Genomic DNA, 17,196 nt, shown 5'->3' with positions numbered 1-17,196 from the left:
CACTCTGTGCCTCCATATAGTAATAGTGCCCCCACTCTGTGCCTCCATATAGTAATAGTGCCCCCACTCTGTGCCTCCATATAGTAATAGTGCCCCCACTCTGTGCCTCCATATAGTAATAGTGCCCCCACTCTGTGCTTCCATATAGTAATAGTGCCCCCACTCTGTGCCTCCATATAGTAATAGTGCCCCCACTCTGTGCCTCCATATAGTAATAGTGCCCCCACTCTGTGCCTCCATATAGTAATAGTGCCCCCACTCTGTGCCTCCATATAGTAATAGTGCCCCCACTCTGTGCCTCCATATAGTAATAGTGCCCCCACTCTGTGCTTCCATATAGTAATAGTGCCCCCACTCTGTGCCTCCATATAGTAATAGTGCCCCCACTCTGTGCTTCCATATAGTAATAGTGCCCCCACTCTGTGCTTCCATATAGTAATAGTGCCCCCACTCTGTGCTTCCATATAGTAATAGTGCCCCCACTCTGTGCTTCCATATAGTAATAGTGCCCCCACTGTGTGTGCTTCCATATAGTAATAGTGCCCCCACTCTGTGCTTCCATATAGTAATAGTGCCCCCACTCTGTGCTTCCATATAGTAATAGTGCCCCCACTCTGTGCTTCCATATAGTAATAGTGCCCCCACTGTGTGTGCTTCCATATAGTAATAGTGCCCCACTCTGTGCCTCCATATAGTAATAGTGCCCCACTCTGTGCTTCTATATATTAAGTGCCCCCATAAAATAAGCGTGCAACCTCTGTACCTCCATACAGTAATATGGCGCCCTGTGGGTGTCCTAGGGTCCCACTGTGCCTCACTATAGTTTTAGTGCGTTCATTGTGCCTCAATATGGTAATCTTGTCCTCAAATGTGGCTGTACACAGTAATAGTGAAGTGTCACATTGCGGGATATTACTTCTCAGTGATGTCACCGCTGATCTCTGGTAATGGATAGGAGGCATTCTCAGTGATGTCACCTCTGATCTCTGGTGATGGATAGGAGGCATTGTCAGTGATGTCACCTCTGATCTCTGGTGATGGATAGGAGGCATTCTCAGTGATGTCACCGCTGATCTCTGGTGATGGATAGGAGGCATTCTCAGTGATGTCACCGCTGATCTCTGGTGATGGATAGGAGGCATTCTCAGTGATGTCACCGCTGATCTCTGGTGATGGATAGGAGGCATTCTCAGTGAGGTCACCTCTGATCTCTGGTGATGGATAGGAGGCATTCTCAGTGATGTCACCGCTGATCTCTGGTGATAGATAGGAGGCATTCTCAGTGATGTCACCGCTGATCTCTGGTGAGGGATAGGAGGCATTCTCAGTGATGTCACCTCTGATCTCTGGTGATGGATAGGAGGCATTGTCAGTGATGTCACCTCTGATCTCTGGTGATGGATAGGAGGCATTCTCAGTGATGTCACCGCTGATCTCTGGTGATGGATAGGAGGCATTCTCAGTGATGTCACCGCTGATCTCTGGTGATGGATAGGAGGCATTCTCAGTGATGTCACCGCTGATCTCTGGTGATGGATAGGAGGCATTCTCAGTGAGGTCACCTCTGATCTCTGGTGATGGATAGGAGGCATTCTCAGTGAGGTCACCGCTGATCTCTGGTGATAGATAGGAGGCATTCTCAGTGATGTCACCGCTGATCTCTGGTGATGGATAGGAGGCATTCTCAGTGATGTCACCGCTGATCTCTAGTGATGGATAGGAGACATTCTCAGTGATGTCACCGCTGATCTCTGGTGATGGATAGGAGACATTCTCAGTGATGTCACCGCTGATCTCTGGTGATGGATAGGAGGCATTCTCAGTGATGTCACCGCTGATCTCTGGTGATGGATAGGAGGCATTCTCAGTGATGTCACCGCTGATCTCTGGTGAGGGATAGGAGGCATTCTCAGTGATGTCACCTCTGATCTCTGGTGATGGATAGGAGGCATTGTCAGTGATGTCACCTCTGATCTCTGGTGATGGATAGGAGGCATTCTCAGTGATGTCACCGCTGATCTCTGGTGATGGATAGGAGGCATTCTCAGTGATGTCACCGCTGATCTCTGGTGATGGATAGGAGGCATTCTCAGTGATGTCACCGCTGATCTCTGGTGATGGATAGGAGGCATTCTCAGTGATGTCACCGCTGATCTCTGGTGAGGGATAGGAGGCATTCTCAGTGATGTCACCTCTGATCTCTGGTGATGGATAGGAGGCATTGTCAGTGATGTCACCTCTGATCTCTGGTGATGGATAGGAGGCATTCTCAGTGATGTCACCGCTGATCTCTGGTGATGGATAGGAGGCATTCTCAGTGATGTCACCGCTGATCTCTGGTGATGGATAGGAGACATTCTCAGTGATGTCACCGCTGATCTCTGGTGATGGATAGGAGGCATTCTCAGTGATGTCACCGCTGATCTCTGGTGATGGATAGGAGGCATTCTCAGTGATGTCACCGCTGATCTCTGGTGATGGATAGGAGACATTTTCAGTGATGTCACCGCTGATCTCTGGTGATGGATAGGAGACATTCTCAGTGATGTCACCTCTGATCTCTGGTGATGGATAGGAGGCATTCTCAGTAATGTCACCGCTGATCTCTGGTGATGGATAGGAGGCATTCTCAGTGATGTCACCTCTGATCTCTGGTGATGGATAGGAGGCATTCTCAGTGAGGTCACCTCTGATCTCTGGTGATGGATAGGAGACATTCTCAGTGATGTCACCTCTGATCTCTGGTGATGGATAGGAGACGTTCTCAGTGATGTCACCGCTGATCTCTGGTGATGGATAGGAGACGTTCTCAGTGATGTCACCTCTGATCTCTGGTGATGGATAGGAGGCGTTCTCAGTGATGTCACCGCTGATATCTGGTGATGGATAGGAGACATTCTCAGTGATGTCACCTCTGGTCTCTGATGATGGATAGGAGGCATTCTCAGTGATGTCACCTCTGATCTCTGGTGATGGATAGGAGACATTCTCAGTGATGTCACCTCTGATCTCTGGTGATGGATAGGAGGCATTCTCAGTGATGTCACCGCTGATCTCTGGTGATGGATAGGAGGCATTCTCAGTGATGTCACCGCTGATCTCTGGTGATGGATAGGAGGCATTCTCAGTGATGTCACCGCTGATCTCTGGTGATGGATAGGAGGCATTCTCAGTGAGGTCACCTCTGATCTCTGGTGATGGATAGGAGGCATTCTCAGTGAGGTCACCGCTGATCTCTGGTGATAGATAGGAGGCATTCTCAGTGATGTCACCGCTGATCTCTGGTGATGGATAGGAGGCATTCTCAGTGATGTCACCGCTGATCTCTAGTGATGGATAGGAGACATTCTCAGTGATGTCACCGCTGATCTCTGGTGATGGATAGGAGACATTCTCAGTGATGTCACCGCTGATCTCTGGTGATGGATAGGAGGCATTCTCAGTGATGTCACCGCTGATCTCTGGTGATGGATAGGAGGCATTCTCAGTGATGTCACCGCTGATCTCTGGTGATGGATAGGAGACATTCTCAGTGATGTCACCGCTGATCTCTGGTGATGGATAGGAGACATTCTCAGTGATGTCACCTCTGATCTCTGGTGATGGATAGGAGGCATTCTCAGTGATGTCACCGCTGATCTCTGGTGATGGATAGGAGACATTCTCAGTGATGTCACCTCTGATCTCTAGTGATGGATAGGAGGCATTCTCAGTGATGTCACCGCTGATCTCTGGTGATGGATAGGAGACATTCTCAGTGATGTCACCTCTGATCTCTGGTGATGGATAGGACGCATTCTCAGTGATGTCACCGCTGATCTCTGGTGATGGATAGGAGGCATTCTCAGTGATGTCACCGCTGATCTCTGGTGATGGATAGGAGGCATTCTCAGTGATGTCACCGCTGATCTCTGGTGATGGATAGGAGGCATTCTCAGTGATGTCACCTCTGATCTCTGGTGATGGATAGGAGGCATTCTCAGTGATGTCACCGCTGATCTCTGGTGATGGATAGGAGGCATTCTCAGTGATGTCACCTCTGATCTCTGGTGATGGATAGGAGGCATTCTCAGTGATGCCACCTCTGATCTCTACTGATGGATAGGAGACATTCTCAGTGATGTCACCTCTGATCTCTAGTGATGGATAGGAGACATTCTCAGTGATGTCACCGCTGATCTCCGGTGATGGATAGGAGACATTCTCAGTGATGTCACCTCTGATCTCTAGTATTGGATAGGAGGCATTCTCAGTGATGTCACCTCTGATCTCTGGTGATGGATAGGAGGCATTCTCAGTGATGTCACCGCTGATCTCTAGTGATGGATAGGAGACATTCTCAGTGATGTCACCGCTGATCTCTGGTGATGGATAGGAGGCATTCTCAGTGAGGTCACCGCTGATCTCTAGTGATGGATAGGAGGCATTCTCAGTGATGTCACCGCTGATCTCTGGTGATGGATAGGAGACATTCTCAGTGATGTCACCGCTGATCTCTGGTGATGGATAGGAGGCATTCTCAGTGAGGTCACCGCTGATCTCTGGTGATAGATAGGAGGCATTTTCAGTGATGTCACCGCTGATCTCTGGTGATGAATAGGAGGCATTCTCAGTGAGGTCACCGCTGATCTCTGGTGATAGATAGGAGACATTCTCAGTGATGTCACCGCTGATCTCTGGTGATGGATAGGAGGCATTCTCAGTGATGTCACCGCTGATCTCTGGTGATGGATAGGAGGCATTCTCAGTGATGTCACCTCTGATCTCTGGTGATGGATAGGAGGCATTCTCAGTGAGGTCACCGCTGATCTCTGGTGATGGATAGGAGACATTCTCAGTGATGTCACCGCTGATCTCTGGTGATGGATAGGAGGCATTCTCAGTGAGGTCACCGCTGATCTCTGGTGATGGATAGGAGACATTCTCAGTGATGTCACCGCTGATCTCTGGTGATGGATAGGAGACATTCTCAGTGATGTCACCGCTGATCTCTGGTGATGGATAGGAGGCATTCTCAGTGATGTCACCTCTGATCTCTGGTGATGGATAGGAGACATTCTCAGTGATGTCACCGCTGATCTCTGGTGATGGATAGGTGATGTCACAAAGCACACTCACACAATGGTGGATTTTGCACTTTTGATTTAGTGGCCCCAGGAATCAGGTCTCATATTTTTCTATTAACCACAAATCAACTGCTTGAAAAAAAAAAAAAATCAAGGAAAATAAAAAATATAGAAAACAACAAAAATAAAACAAAATAAACCCCTTCATTGCCAATCATCCACCCGCACTTCTGATGCTTTAACAAGCGCCATTGGAGACCAAACTGCTGACAGGAAGTGACCGAGTGTAAACAGGAAGTAATGCTGCGTGTGCGGACGTGGCGGGATGATGTCATCATCCATGTGACATCATCAGTAGAGAGAGTGAAGTAAAACCCGAGCGTAGATAAAATGACATTAGTGCAATATTACAAAAGATTGAAGAAAGTTTTGTCCCAGAGCCGCGAGGACGGTGAGAGTCCCCGTCACAGTGCACCGTCCGCGGCGTCTTTCTCCAGTGCAAATACTTCCAAAAATACGAGTCCTGCATTAATAAACAACATAAAAAAATCATTCACTAGTCTTGGCGAAGGCGCCGCACACAATGCCACCGCACAGTACCGGTACACGGCCGTATTAGGCCAAATCGCTCCCATCGTTAAAAATGAACGTCCATGATAAGTGGTGCGGGCAAAGTGCCGGGTCCACGGGTCCAGCGCCTGCTGCAAGAAGACACGACTCCAGTCCACGCGATACCTGGACCAAACACATCGCAGAAACCGCGAGCGCGCAGCTCAGCAATCGTCCTCCTGAAACATCTGCTCATCCAGCTCCTGAGACTCCAGATGTTCCAGGCGGTCCGTCCTACTGCCGCTCATGATCTCATCCGGGGTCTTCATGAACCTAAGAATGAGGAGAAGGATTATACACGGAAGATGTAGAAGAATACAACGCAGCATTATAGCAGTATTATAGCACATAGGAGCAATATTAGGCTATGTGCACATGTAGAATGGTCCACAGCAGATTTGATAAATCTGCAGGGCAAAAACAGGCAGTATAATAGTAGTTATATTCTTGTACATAGGGGCAGTATTATAGTAGTTATATTCTTGTACATAGGAGCAGTATTATAGTAGTTATATTCTCGTACATAGGTGCAGTATTATAGTAGTTATATTCTTGTACATAGGGGCAGTATAATAGTAGTTATATTCCTGTACATAGGAGCAGTATTATATTAGTTATATTCTCGTACATAGGTGCAGTATTATAGTAGTTATATTCTTGTACATAGGGGCAGTATTATAGTAGTTATATTCTTATATATAGGGGCAGTATTATAGTAGTTATATTCTTGTATATAGGAGCAGTATTATAGCAGTTATATTCTTGTTCATAGAGGGCAGTATTATAGTAGTTATATTCTTGTACATAGGAGCAGTATTATAGTAGTTATATTCTTGTACATAGGAGCAGTATTATAGTAGTTATATTCTTGTACATAGGAGCAGTATTATAGTAGTTATATTCTTGTACATAGGAGCAGTATTATAGTAGTTATATTCTTGTATATAGGGGGCAGTATTATAGTAGTTATATTCTTGTGTATAGGGGCAGTATTATAGTAGTTATATTCTTGTACATAGGGGCAGTATTATAGTAGTTATATTCTTGTACATAGGGGCAGTATTATAGTAGTTATATTCTTGTACATAGGGGGCAGTATTATAGTAGTTATATTCTTGTACATAGGGGGCAGTATTATAGTAGTTATATTCTTGTACATAGGGGGCAGTATTATAGTAGTTATATTCTTGTACATAGGGGCAGTATTATAGTAGTTATATTCTTGTGTATAGGGGCAGTATTATAGTAGTTATATACCTGTACATAGGGGGCAGTATTATAGTAGATATATTCTTGTACATAGGGGCAGTATTATAGTAGTTATATACCTGTACATAGGGGCAGTATTATAGTAGTTATATTCTTCTACATAGGAGCAGTATTATAGTAGTTATATTCTTGTACATAGGGGCAGTATTATAGTAGTTATATTCTTGTACATAGGGGCAGTATTATAGTAGTTATATTCTTGTGTATAGGGGCAGTATTATAGTAGTTATATTCTTGTACATAGGGACAGTATTATAGTAGTTATATTCTTGTACATAGGAGCAGTATTATAGTAGTTATATTCTTGTATATAGGGGGCAGTATTATAGTAGTTATATTCTTCTACATAGGAGCAGTATTATAGCAGTTATATTCTTGTACATAGTAGCAGTATTATAGTAGTTATATTCTTGTACATAGGAGCAGTATTATAGTGGTTATATTCTTATATATGGGGTATATATTACAGTAATCCACTACAATTAATAACCGCCATATTTGTGTCTCGCTGATTGCAGACCGTATATTACCCTGATGTCTGACGCCCCCGTAGATCAGCCTTTGTACCTCTGCACGGTCACCCTCATTGTTACCTGAAGAGTAGTCTTTGTCCGGGTTCCTTGCGGATGATGTTGAGCTTGTAGTAATGGCGGAGCGCACGTGACATCTTCTCGTAGGTCATGTTCGTTCTGTTCTGTATATGGAGGTGATAGAAGAATTAGTGCGTGGAGGGGGATGTGACAAGTCGGCAGGAGAAGATATGAGAGACTCACTTTGTGGTTGCCCCAGAGTCGCGCCAAGCCATTGGGGTCCATTATTCGGAAGACCATCGACTCCTTATCTTCCCAGCGGATGAAGTTCTCGTATCTGATGTCGGACAGGAGCTGATACACGTAATCCCAGAGCAGCCGGCAGTCTGGAGGGCGAGAAATACCGAATCAGATGTGCCCCTTATAGTGGGGTCTATACCCAGCGTGCAGCCCACTGTCTACAGCACACCCCACACATGGCAGAGCGGCCATGTTACCCCTTTATGCCAGTCACTATGGATGATGACAGGACAGTTTATCACTGCAGCCCCGTAAGTGTGTATATAGATGCCGCCATCTCACCCGCTATCCTACCCATGGGTATGGTCTGCTCCTCGGGGGGCGAGATTGACACCATGACGTGGTTCATGTACGCCATCTCCTCGCGGTGGGATAAGTTCATGGGTTTGGTCTCGCGCTGCTGCCCGTCGTCGGCTCCCAACCTCGGCTGCTTAAATTCCACGGGATGCCGCGTGTTGAGCAGCAGCGGGTGCATGATGGGGCTGGGCATGAGCTGGATGACCCGCGGGTTATCCTGCCGTGGGTTCTCCAGCCGCGGGTTCTCCTGCCGCGGGCTGCTGGCTTTGGGCAGGGTATCGTTGGGGCAGTGGTTGGCTTCGGCTGGAGACACCGACAGCGGGTAGGCGTCCTGATTGTGGTGGTTGCTGTCACTTTGCAGTCGGTGGAGGCGATCGGCGGGGGATGGGCGGCGGAGGCTGCTGTCGAGTGGCGAGCGCAGCGGGCGAGGCTCAGGATCCGGAGACGGGTGATGGTTGGAAGTGAGGGGTGAGAAGGATCGGTGGCGCAGCTCTATTGTGGGGGTGTTCTGCGGGTGGATATCAGAGGGCGTTCTGGGGGGAGGTCGGTGATGAATTTGATCTGAAGAAGAAAAAAAAAGAATAAAAAAGACAAAAATCAATCAAAAATGATTCTACTCATCCCGAGCCTCCTGGTTCATGAACGGAAAGCTAGAACTGCACTTACCGTCATGGTGGTTCTGGGGGAGAATGATATCGGGATGACTGTGGAGAGAATTTCCAGTGTGAAACACCGACGGGGGCAGCGGCCGCGGTTTCCTCTGTCGCAGGATGTGCTGCAGAACCTCGTACAAGACGTCACCTGAGGAGCAGAAACGCGTTATTCGCCACCTTAGAGCAGTTCCGCCCAACACCTCTAGAGGGCGCCACTGCCCAAAAGGAAATCTACAGTAACTACAAGGCCCTGCATCGTGCTTGCTTCTGGAAAAGCTGGGTGACCGCGAATATTGCTGCCATTGCAGCTCACATATGCCAGCTTTCCCGGTTTCCAGAGTCTAAGAGAGCTGGGGGGGATGTTCACCGTGGCAGGGTGTGCTCCCCCTTTTTAACCTTTAGGATAAACGTCCACTCACCTGAGTGGGGGCAGCGGTAGCGGAAATCCTCCTTGGTGAGGAGCAGGAGGGCTTTACCGTTCATCTCGAATGTATTACTCTCTATGGGATGCAGAGAGAATTCGCCTTCAGCCCAGCGCAGCCACTGAGACACGTCCTCCCGGGACCAGTAAGACGGCGGGAGACCTGGAGAAGAGAGAGCAGCGCTATTACAGCATCCATTGGTTCATCATAGTCACATGACCACTAGATGGTGGCAAGGGGACACATGGTCAGTACTGGGCACCGAGGGGACACATGACCACTAGACGGCACCGAGGGGACACATGACCACTAGACGGCAGAACCATAGTCACATGACCACTAGATGGTGGCAAGGGGACACATGGCCAGTAGAGGGCACCGAGGGGACACATGACCACTAGACGGCACCGAGGGGACACATGACCACTAGAGGGCACAGAGGGGACACGTGACTACTAGACAGAACCAAGGAAACACATGACCACTAGATGGCGGCAAGGGGACACATGACCAGTAGAGGGCACCGAGGGGACACATGACCACTAGACGGCACCGAGGGGACACATGACCACTAGAGGGCACAGAGGGGACACGTGACTACTAGACAGAACCAAGGAAACACATGACCACTAGATGGCGGCAAGGGGACACATGACCAGTAGAGGGCACCGAGGGGACACATGACCACTAGGAGGAAACCGAGGGGACACATGACCACTAGAGGGAACCAAGGGGACACATGACTACTAGAGAGAACCAAGGGGACACATGACTACTAGAGGGAACCAAGGGGACACATGACCACTAGAGGAAACCGAGGGGACACATGACCACTAGAGGGAACCAAGGGGACACATGACTACTAGAGGGAACCAAGGGGACACATGACCACTAGGAGGGAACTAAGGGGACACCAGACCACTAGAGGGAATCAAGGGAACACAAGACCACTAGAGGGTACCAAAGGTACACATGATCACTAGAGGGCACCGAGGAAGAACATGACCACAAGATGGCAGCAAGGGAACACAAGAACGCTAGAGGGCACCAAGGGAACACATGGCCACTAAATGGTACCAAGGGCGACACATGACCACTAGATGGCACCGAGGGGACACATGACCACTAGATGGCGGCAATGGGACACATGATCACTAGAGGGCACCAAGGGGACATATGACCACTAGAGGGAACCAAGGGGACACATGACCACTAGGAGGGAACCGAGGGGATACATGACTACTAGAGGGAACTAAGGGGACACATGACTACTAGAGAGAACCAAGGGGACACATGACTACTAGGAGGGAACCCAGGAAACATATGACCACTAGAGGGCACCGAGGGGACACAAGACCACTAGAGTGAACCGAGGGGACACAAGACTACTAGAGGGCACCAAGGAAGAACATGACCTCTAGAGGGAACCAAGGGGACACATGACCACTAGAGGGCACCGAGGAAGAACATGACCACTAGAGGGCAACGATGAAGAACATAACCACTAGAACCAAGGGGACACATGACCACTAGAGGGAACCAAGGGGACACAAGATCACTAGAGGGCACCAGAGGTACACATGATCACTAGAGGGCACCGAGCAAGAACACGACCACAAGATGGCGGCAAGGGAGAACAAGAACACTAGAGAGAACCAAGGGGACACATGACCACTAGAGGGCACCGAGGAAGAACATGACCACTAGATGGCACACATGACCATTAGACTGCACAGGGGGGATACATGATCACAAGATAACACAGAGGGAACACATGAACATTAAATGGCACCGAGAGGACACATGAGTCATGACCACTAGAGGGCACATAACATCTGGATGTCTCGGCAAGATCCAAAAAATATGGTAGCAATTGTAAAAAGAAAAAAAAAAATAAAGTAAAAATTTGAAAGAAGTATAAAAATTGGAAAGATCTATATTTTTAAATACAACTGGTGCATTTAAATATTTTAATCCGCCCTTCCCCATCATCCCACCCTGATGTTCGCCCTCTCTTCTCTCCAGGAAGCTCTTGTATTTGGGAAGGAAATTTCCTGCGGTCAAAACGTACAAGGCCTGAGGGTCATTATCAGACCCAGGGCAGAGCGGGTGTCACTGTGGAAATCACAACCGACTCCAAACTTCAGGTGGACGGACGGCAGTAGATGTCTGCAGCAGCAGCGAGCGGCGGAGGAACAACAATGATAAACGTTTTAGGCCAAAAATGTAAGAGAAAAAAAATAATCTGGTTTCTGTGCAGTGACGGCAATCAGGGATCTGGAAAATGAAGAAAAACATTAAGCAAAAGTCTGAATTTCTGAAGACTGGCTCTGAACACTGGGAATAATCTAAAGCCGTCAGGTCTCCTGCCCTGCACCAGAAATCAAGTCACATATGTTACAATAACCCTGACACTGTCACCGCGTTCTGCCCACTTTGAATGAAGCAGCTGACGACTTTTGGAACTTTTTTCCTTCAGCAAATCAGCCTCACGGTCCTTAGTTCCAGATAAAGACTTAAAAATTAGCAGAACTTTTCCTAATTGAAATAAAGCCGGCCCGTCACGATAAAATGAAGAAAAAGAAAAACCACGACTGTAACAAGTGATAACTTTTCTACATAACAAGCTGGATGGTCCCTCTCCTCCATAACAAGCTGCATGGTCCCTCTCCTCCATAACAAGCTGCATGGTCCCTCTCCTCCATAACAAGTTGCATGGTCCCTCTCCTCCATAACAAGCTACATGGTCCCTCTCCTCCATAACAAGCTACATGGTCCCTCTCCTCCATAACAAGCTGGATGGTCCCTCTCCTCTATAACAAGCTGCATGGTCCCTCTCCTCCATAGAACGCTGCATGGTCCCTCTCCTCCATAACAAGCTGGATGGTCCCTCTCCTCCATAACAAGCTACATGGTCCCTCTCCTCCATAACAAGCTACATGGTCCCTCTCCTCCATAACAAGCTGGATGGTCCCTCTCCTCTATAACAAGCTGGATGGTACCTCTCTTCCATAACAAGCTGCATGGTCCCTCTCCTCCATAGAACGCTGCATGGTCCCTCTCCTCCATAACAAGCTGGATGGTCCCTCTCCTCCATAACAAGCTGGATGGTCCCTCTCCTCCATAACAAGCTGGATAGTCCCTCTCCTCCATAGAATGCTGCATGGTCCCTCTGCTCCATAGAACGCTGCATGGTCCCTCTCCTCGATAACAAGCTGGATGGTCCCTCTCCACCATAAAAAGCTGCATGGTCCCTCTCCTCCATAGAATGCTGCATGGTCCCTCTGCTCCATAGAACGCTGCATGGTCCCTCTCCTCGATAACAAGCTGGATGGTCCCTCTCCTCCATAACAAGCTGCATGGTCCCTCTCCTCCATAACAAGCTGCATGGTCCCTCTCCTCCAAAGAACGCTGCATAATCCCTCTCCACCATAACAAGCTGCATGGTCCCTCTCCTCCATAGAACGCTGCATGGTCCCTCTCCTCGATAACAAGCTGGATGGTCCCTCTCCTCGATAACAAGCTGGATAGTCCCTCTTCTCCATAACAAGCTGGATGTCCCTCTCTTCCATAACAAGCTGGATGGTCCCTCTCCTCGATAACAAGCTGGATAGTCCCTCTCCTCCATAACAAGCTGGATGTCCCTCTCTTCCATAACAAGCTGGATGGTCCCTCTCCTCCATAACAAGCTGCATGGTCCCTCTCCTCGATAACAAGCAGCTGCATGATCCCTCTTCACCATAACAAGCTGCATGATCCCTCTCCACCATAACAAGCTGCATGATCCCTCTTCTCCATAACAAGCTGGATGATCCCTCTTCTCCATAACAAGCTGGATGGTCCCTCTCCTCCATAACAAGCTGCATGGTCCCTCTTCACCATAACAAGCTGCATGATCCCTCTTCACCATAACAAGCTGCATGATCCCTCTCCTCCATAACAAGCTGCATGGTCCCTCTCCTCCATAACAAGCTGGATGGTCCCTCGCCTCCATAACAAGCTGCATGATCCCTCTTCTCCATAACAAGTTGGATGGTCCCTCTCCTCCTGAGTCCGGAGGATACGGTTTCTGAGGTTTCCATAAAGAATTTTCCAGTTTGCCCCCATCCAGAGGCTGCGGCCCAGGGAAGACGGCAGCGTTTCTGCATTGTGTTGATATAGGACTTCTTTAGCTTTCATTTGTATTTGTACGGAGACTGATCACAGACAGTTCTGGATTATCCTTGAGAGATTCATCCCTGTACATAGCGCAGTGCCACCTGAAAGCGTGGAAATCACGACCATCCAATACTGACTGTGGCCGCCTTCCCTTGTTCCTTACACACATGGATTTTTCCAGAATCTCTGATGATATTATGTACTATAACTGGTGAATAATCAAAGTCTTTGCAATTTTATATTGAGGAACATTTTTCTGACATTTTTAGCCGCGGGTTGGTGACCTCCGACTACCTTTGCTGCTGAGAGACTCTGCCTCTCTCACAAGCTCTTTTTATACACAGTCATGTGACTTAGATGATAATTGACCCTCCGGCTGTTTTTCATTAATACTTAACTGTCGATCCTTTTGTTGACCCCGTCCCGACAATTCTGCGCCACTGACATTTATTTCTAAATTAAATCATTTTTTTCTAATAAAGTGAAGAAATGTCCAATGTTCAGCTTCTGATCTGTGTGATAGAATATATAGGAGATTTCCAAATAATTCCAATTTTGTTTTCTTTACCACTTTCTCAGTGGTCGAACTTTTTAGGAATCGGGGGTTGTACGTGGTAACAAACCCTCAGAACGACTGCCACAAAATTGTGTAGACTGGATGCGGCTGTAACAGACGCTCAGCTGTGACAAGTATTCGCTCAGACTCAGCCTCGGACATGACTGAAGGGGTTAAGCTGCCGCAGGGTTCACAGGGGTCCCTGGAGGTGAAGCTCATCCGTCATCCGCCATTAGGAAACACAGGTCTCATCCAAGAAGTTGGATGCAGGAAACCTCATCGTCCCACGCAGTAAATTCCTTCCACTTCACGTTCCCGAATAGGAAATTTCCCTCCTGGAGCAAGAAGAAGCTGCAGGAAGAGGGGAGAAGAGCGGCGCCCACAATAATAGGGGGGGTGGCGGTAGAAACGAGTGCGAATACACACTGTATACGGTATCAGCTCACCTACAGACCACATTAATACCGCCACATAGTGCACAGGGGTCAAACCGTGCCGAAAATAAGTGGGAAAAGTAATTCCATAAAAATACACCTGCAATAACTACCCAAGTAATAGTGACATGCACTGTTCTAAATAATACCGCCACACACAACTAACAATCCCATACAGTCACCAAATAACATTATCGAAAGTAGCCAAACACTGCCGCATCGCACCCAAACAAGGCTCAGTTCACACTATCATCTCTGTTCTCCAGAACCTGACAGGTGGGTAACTGATCAGATAAACCCAAATTACACCGCCATCACTGCCCCGGACCACAGCAGCAGCTCCTCATCTGACAACCTGCCAATATGAAGTGTGAGCGGTTGTCAGCCCGGCGACCTACTCCTGACACCCAGTCCGTGTAACCTGAGAGTTATGGAGGCAGTAGTCGGTGTTTCCTAACTTCTCGCCAGCTCTGTGTGCGTTTCTCTGCTGCACAATAAAGAGTTAAATAAACTCGGCTCCTTCCTAGTAAGAATACTTCCCATGTAATTGTGCAACGTCTCTGAGCGGAGAATTCCCCTTATTCTGTGAGAGGTTCCCGATACAACGCTGGATTATTTCTATATGACTGTACAGAGTAGTGTGTGACGGTATGTGGGGGGAATATGGCGGCCGAGACCTGGGCAACAGCGGGAATCCAGGAGCCCATCATCAATATCTGGTGACCGCCCGTCTCCTCCATCATCAGTATCTGGTGACCGCCCGTCACCTCCATCATCAGTATCTGGTGACCGCCCGTCACCTCCATCATCAGTATCTGGTGACCGCCCGTCTCCTCCATCATCAGTATCTGGTGACCGCTCGTCACCTCCATCATCAGTATCTGGTGACAGCCCGTCTCCTCCATCATCAGTATCTGGTGATCACTCGTCCCCTCCATCATCAGTATCTGGTGACCGCCCGTCTCCTCCATCATCAGTAACTGGTGACCGCCCGTCACCTCCATCATCAGTATCTGGTGATCACCTGTCCCCTCCATCATCAGTATCTGGTGACCGCCCGTCACCTCCATCATCAGTATCTGGTGACCGCCCGTCACCTCCATCATCAGTATCTGGTGACCGCCCGCAGCCTCCAACACTACTTCTAGTCACTTGTACATACAGTTATGCTCAAAAGTTTACACACCACGGCAGAATTTTTGCTTTCTTGGCCTTTTTCAGAGAATATGAATGATAACACCAAAGCTTTTTCTCCACTCATGATTAGTGGTCGGGTGAAGCCATTTATTGTCATCTACTGTGTTTTCTCTTCTTAAATCATAATGACCCAAAACATCCAAATGTCCCTGATCAAAAGTTCACACACCCCATTTCTTAATACCGTGTATTGCCCCCTCTAATATCAATGACAGCTTGAAGTCTTTTGTGGTAGTTGTGGATGAGGTTCTTTATTTTCTCAGATGGTAAAGCTGCCCACTCTTCTTGGCATAAAGCCTCCAGTTCCTGTAAATTCCTGGGCTGTCTAGCATGAACTCTGCGCTTGAGATCTCCGCAGAGTGGCTCAATGATATTGAGGTCAGGAGACTGAGATGGCCACTCCAGAACGTTCACTTTGTTCTGCTGTTGCTAATGAGAGGTCGACTTGGACGTTCCAACATGACAATGATCCAAAACACAAGGCCAAGTACGTCCCATGCGCAGCTTCCGGGCTGATGACTACAAATTTCCCTTCAGTATTTGCTGATAACGTGCTGCATTCATCTTTCCTTCAACTTTGACCAAGTTCCCTGTGCCTTTGCAGCTCACACATCCACAAAACATCAGCGATCCACCTCCATGCTTTACAGTAGGAATGGTGTTCCTTTCATTATAGGCCTTGTTGACCTCTCTCCAAATGTAACGTTTATGGTTGTGGCCAAAAAGTTGAATTTTGGTCTCATCACTCCAAATTACCTTGTTCCAGAAGTTTTGAGGTTTGTCTCTGTGCTGTTTTGCATATTGTAGGCGAGATACTTTGTGACATTTGTGCAGTAATGACTTTCTTCTGGCCACTCGACCATGCAGCCCATTTTTCTTCAAGTGCCTCCTTATTGTCCATTTTGGAACAGCTGCACTGCTAGTTTTCAGAGAGTCCTATATTTCTGCTGATGTTATTTGTGGGTTTTTCTTTGCATCCTGAACAATTTTCCTGGCAGTTGTGGATGACAGTTTTGTTGGTTTACGTGACCGTGGTTTTGTTGTTACAGGGCCCCTGATTTTCCATCTGTTAATCACAGTGTGAACACTGATGACTGGCATTATCAATTCCTTGGATATCTTTTTGTATCAGTTTCCTGCTTTATACAGTTTAACTACCTTTTCCCGTAGATCCGTTGACAATTCTTTTGCTTTCCCCATGACTCACAATCTAGAAACATCAGTGGCTGGATGAAAGATGCCAGAGTCTGTCTGGATCCCACAAACTCATTCAGCTATTATGCACACACTGATTACAAGCAAACAGGTCACAGTGAGGATGTTACCTTTAGTAGCCATTCACACTCATTTGTGTCAACTGCTGTGCATGTTATCAGGCCAAAATCACCAGGGCATGTGAACTTTTTAGCACAACTATATGTTATGGAGGAACTTGGGATGAGGTTGTTCCAAGGATCTGAGAACTGACCCCAGATCTGTAAAAGCCTCATACAGAGAAGATGAGAGGGAAGTTCTCCAAGAGGTTTGATATATTCTTTCATAAATTGTGTACAAGTGAAGAAGAGAAGAGACGAAGGAGACAGGTGGTGAACAGAATCTGATGATGGAGATTACCAGAAATTCCACATAATGGTTTACATCCTAGCAATATTATCGTAGTTATATTCTTGTACATAGGGGCAGTATTATAGTAGTTATATTCTTG

General features: G+C 47.6%; 1 protein-coding gene across 4 annotated transcripts in view; it reads right to left on the bottom strand.

The window, feature by feature from the left end:
• Positions 1–5,125: 5,125 nt before the first annotated feature.
• Positions 5,126–17,196, bottom strand: part of ETV6 (ETS variant transcription factor 6) — a 37,150-nt gene continuing 25,079 nt past the window's right edge. For 3 of the 4 annotated variants that reach the window (XM_069762859.1, XM_069762856.1, XM_069762855.1), the window contains 6 exons: positions 9,144–9,308; positions 8,738–8,872; positions 8,057–8,632; positions 7,718–7,860; positions 7,538–7,638; positions 5,126–5,948 (listed from right to left, as the gene is read on the bottom strand). In XM_069762859.1, coding sequence (XP_069618960.1) covers positions 5,840–5,948; positions 7,538–7,638; positions 7,718–7,860; positions 8,057–8,632; positions 8,738–8,872; positions 9,144–9,207 — 1,128 coding nt within the window. In that variant the 5' untranslated portion in view covers positions 9,208–9,308 and the 3' untranslated portion in view covers positions 5,126–5,839. The remainder of the gene's footprint in view (positions 5,949–7,537; positions 7,639–7,717; positions 7,861–8,056; positions 8,633–8,737; positions 8,873–9,143; positions 9,309–17,196) is intronic. The other variant, XM_069762858.1, reaches the window with a different exon arrangement.

Source organism: Ranitomeya imitator, chromosome 4, assembly GCF_032444005.1.
Source record: "Ranitomeya imitator isolate aRanImi1 chromosome 4, aRanImi1.pri, whole genome shotgun sequence".
NCBI classification, from domain to species: domain Eukaryota; kingdom Metazoa; phylum Chordata; class Amphibia; order Anura; family Dendrobatidae; genus Ranitomeya; species Ranitomeya imitator.
This window is presented reverse-complemented; position numbering and strand designations above follow the sequence as displayed.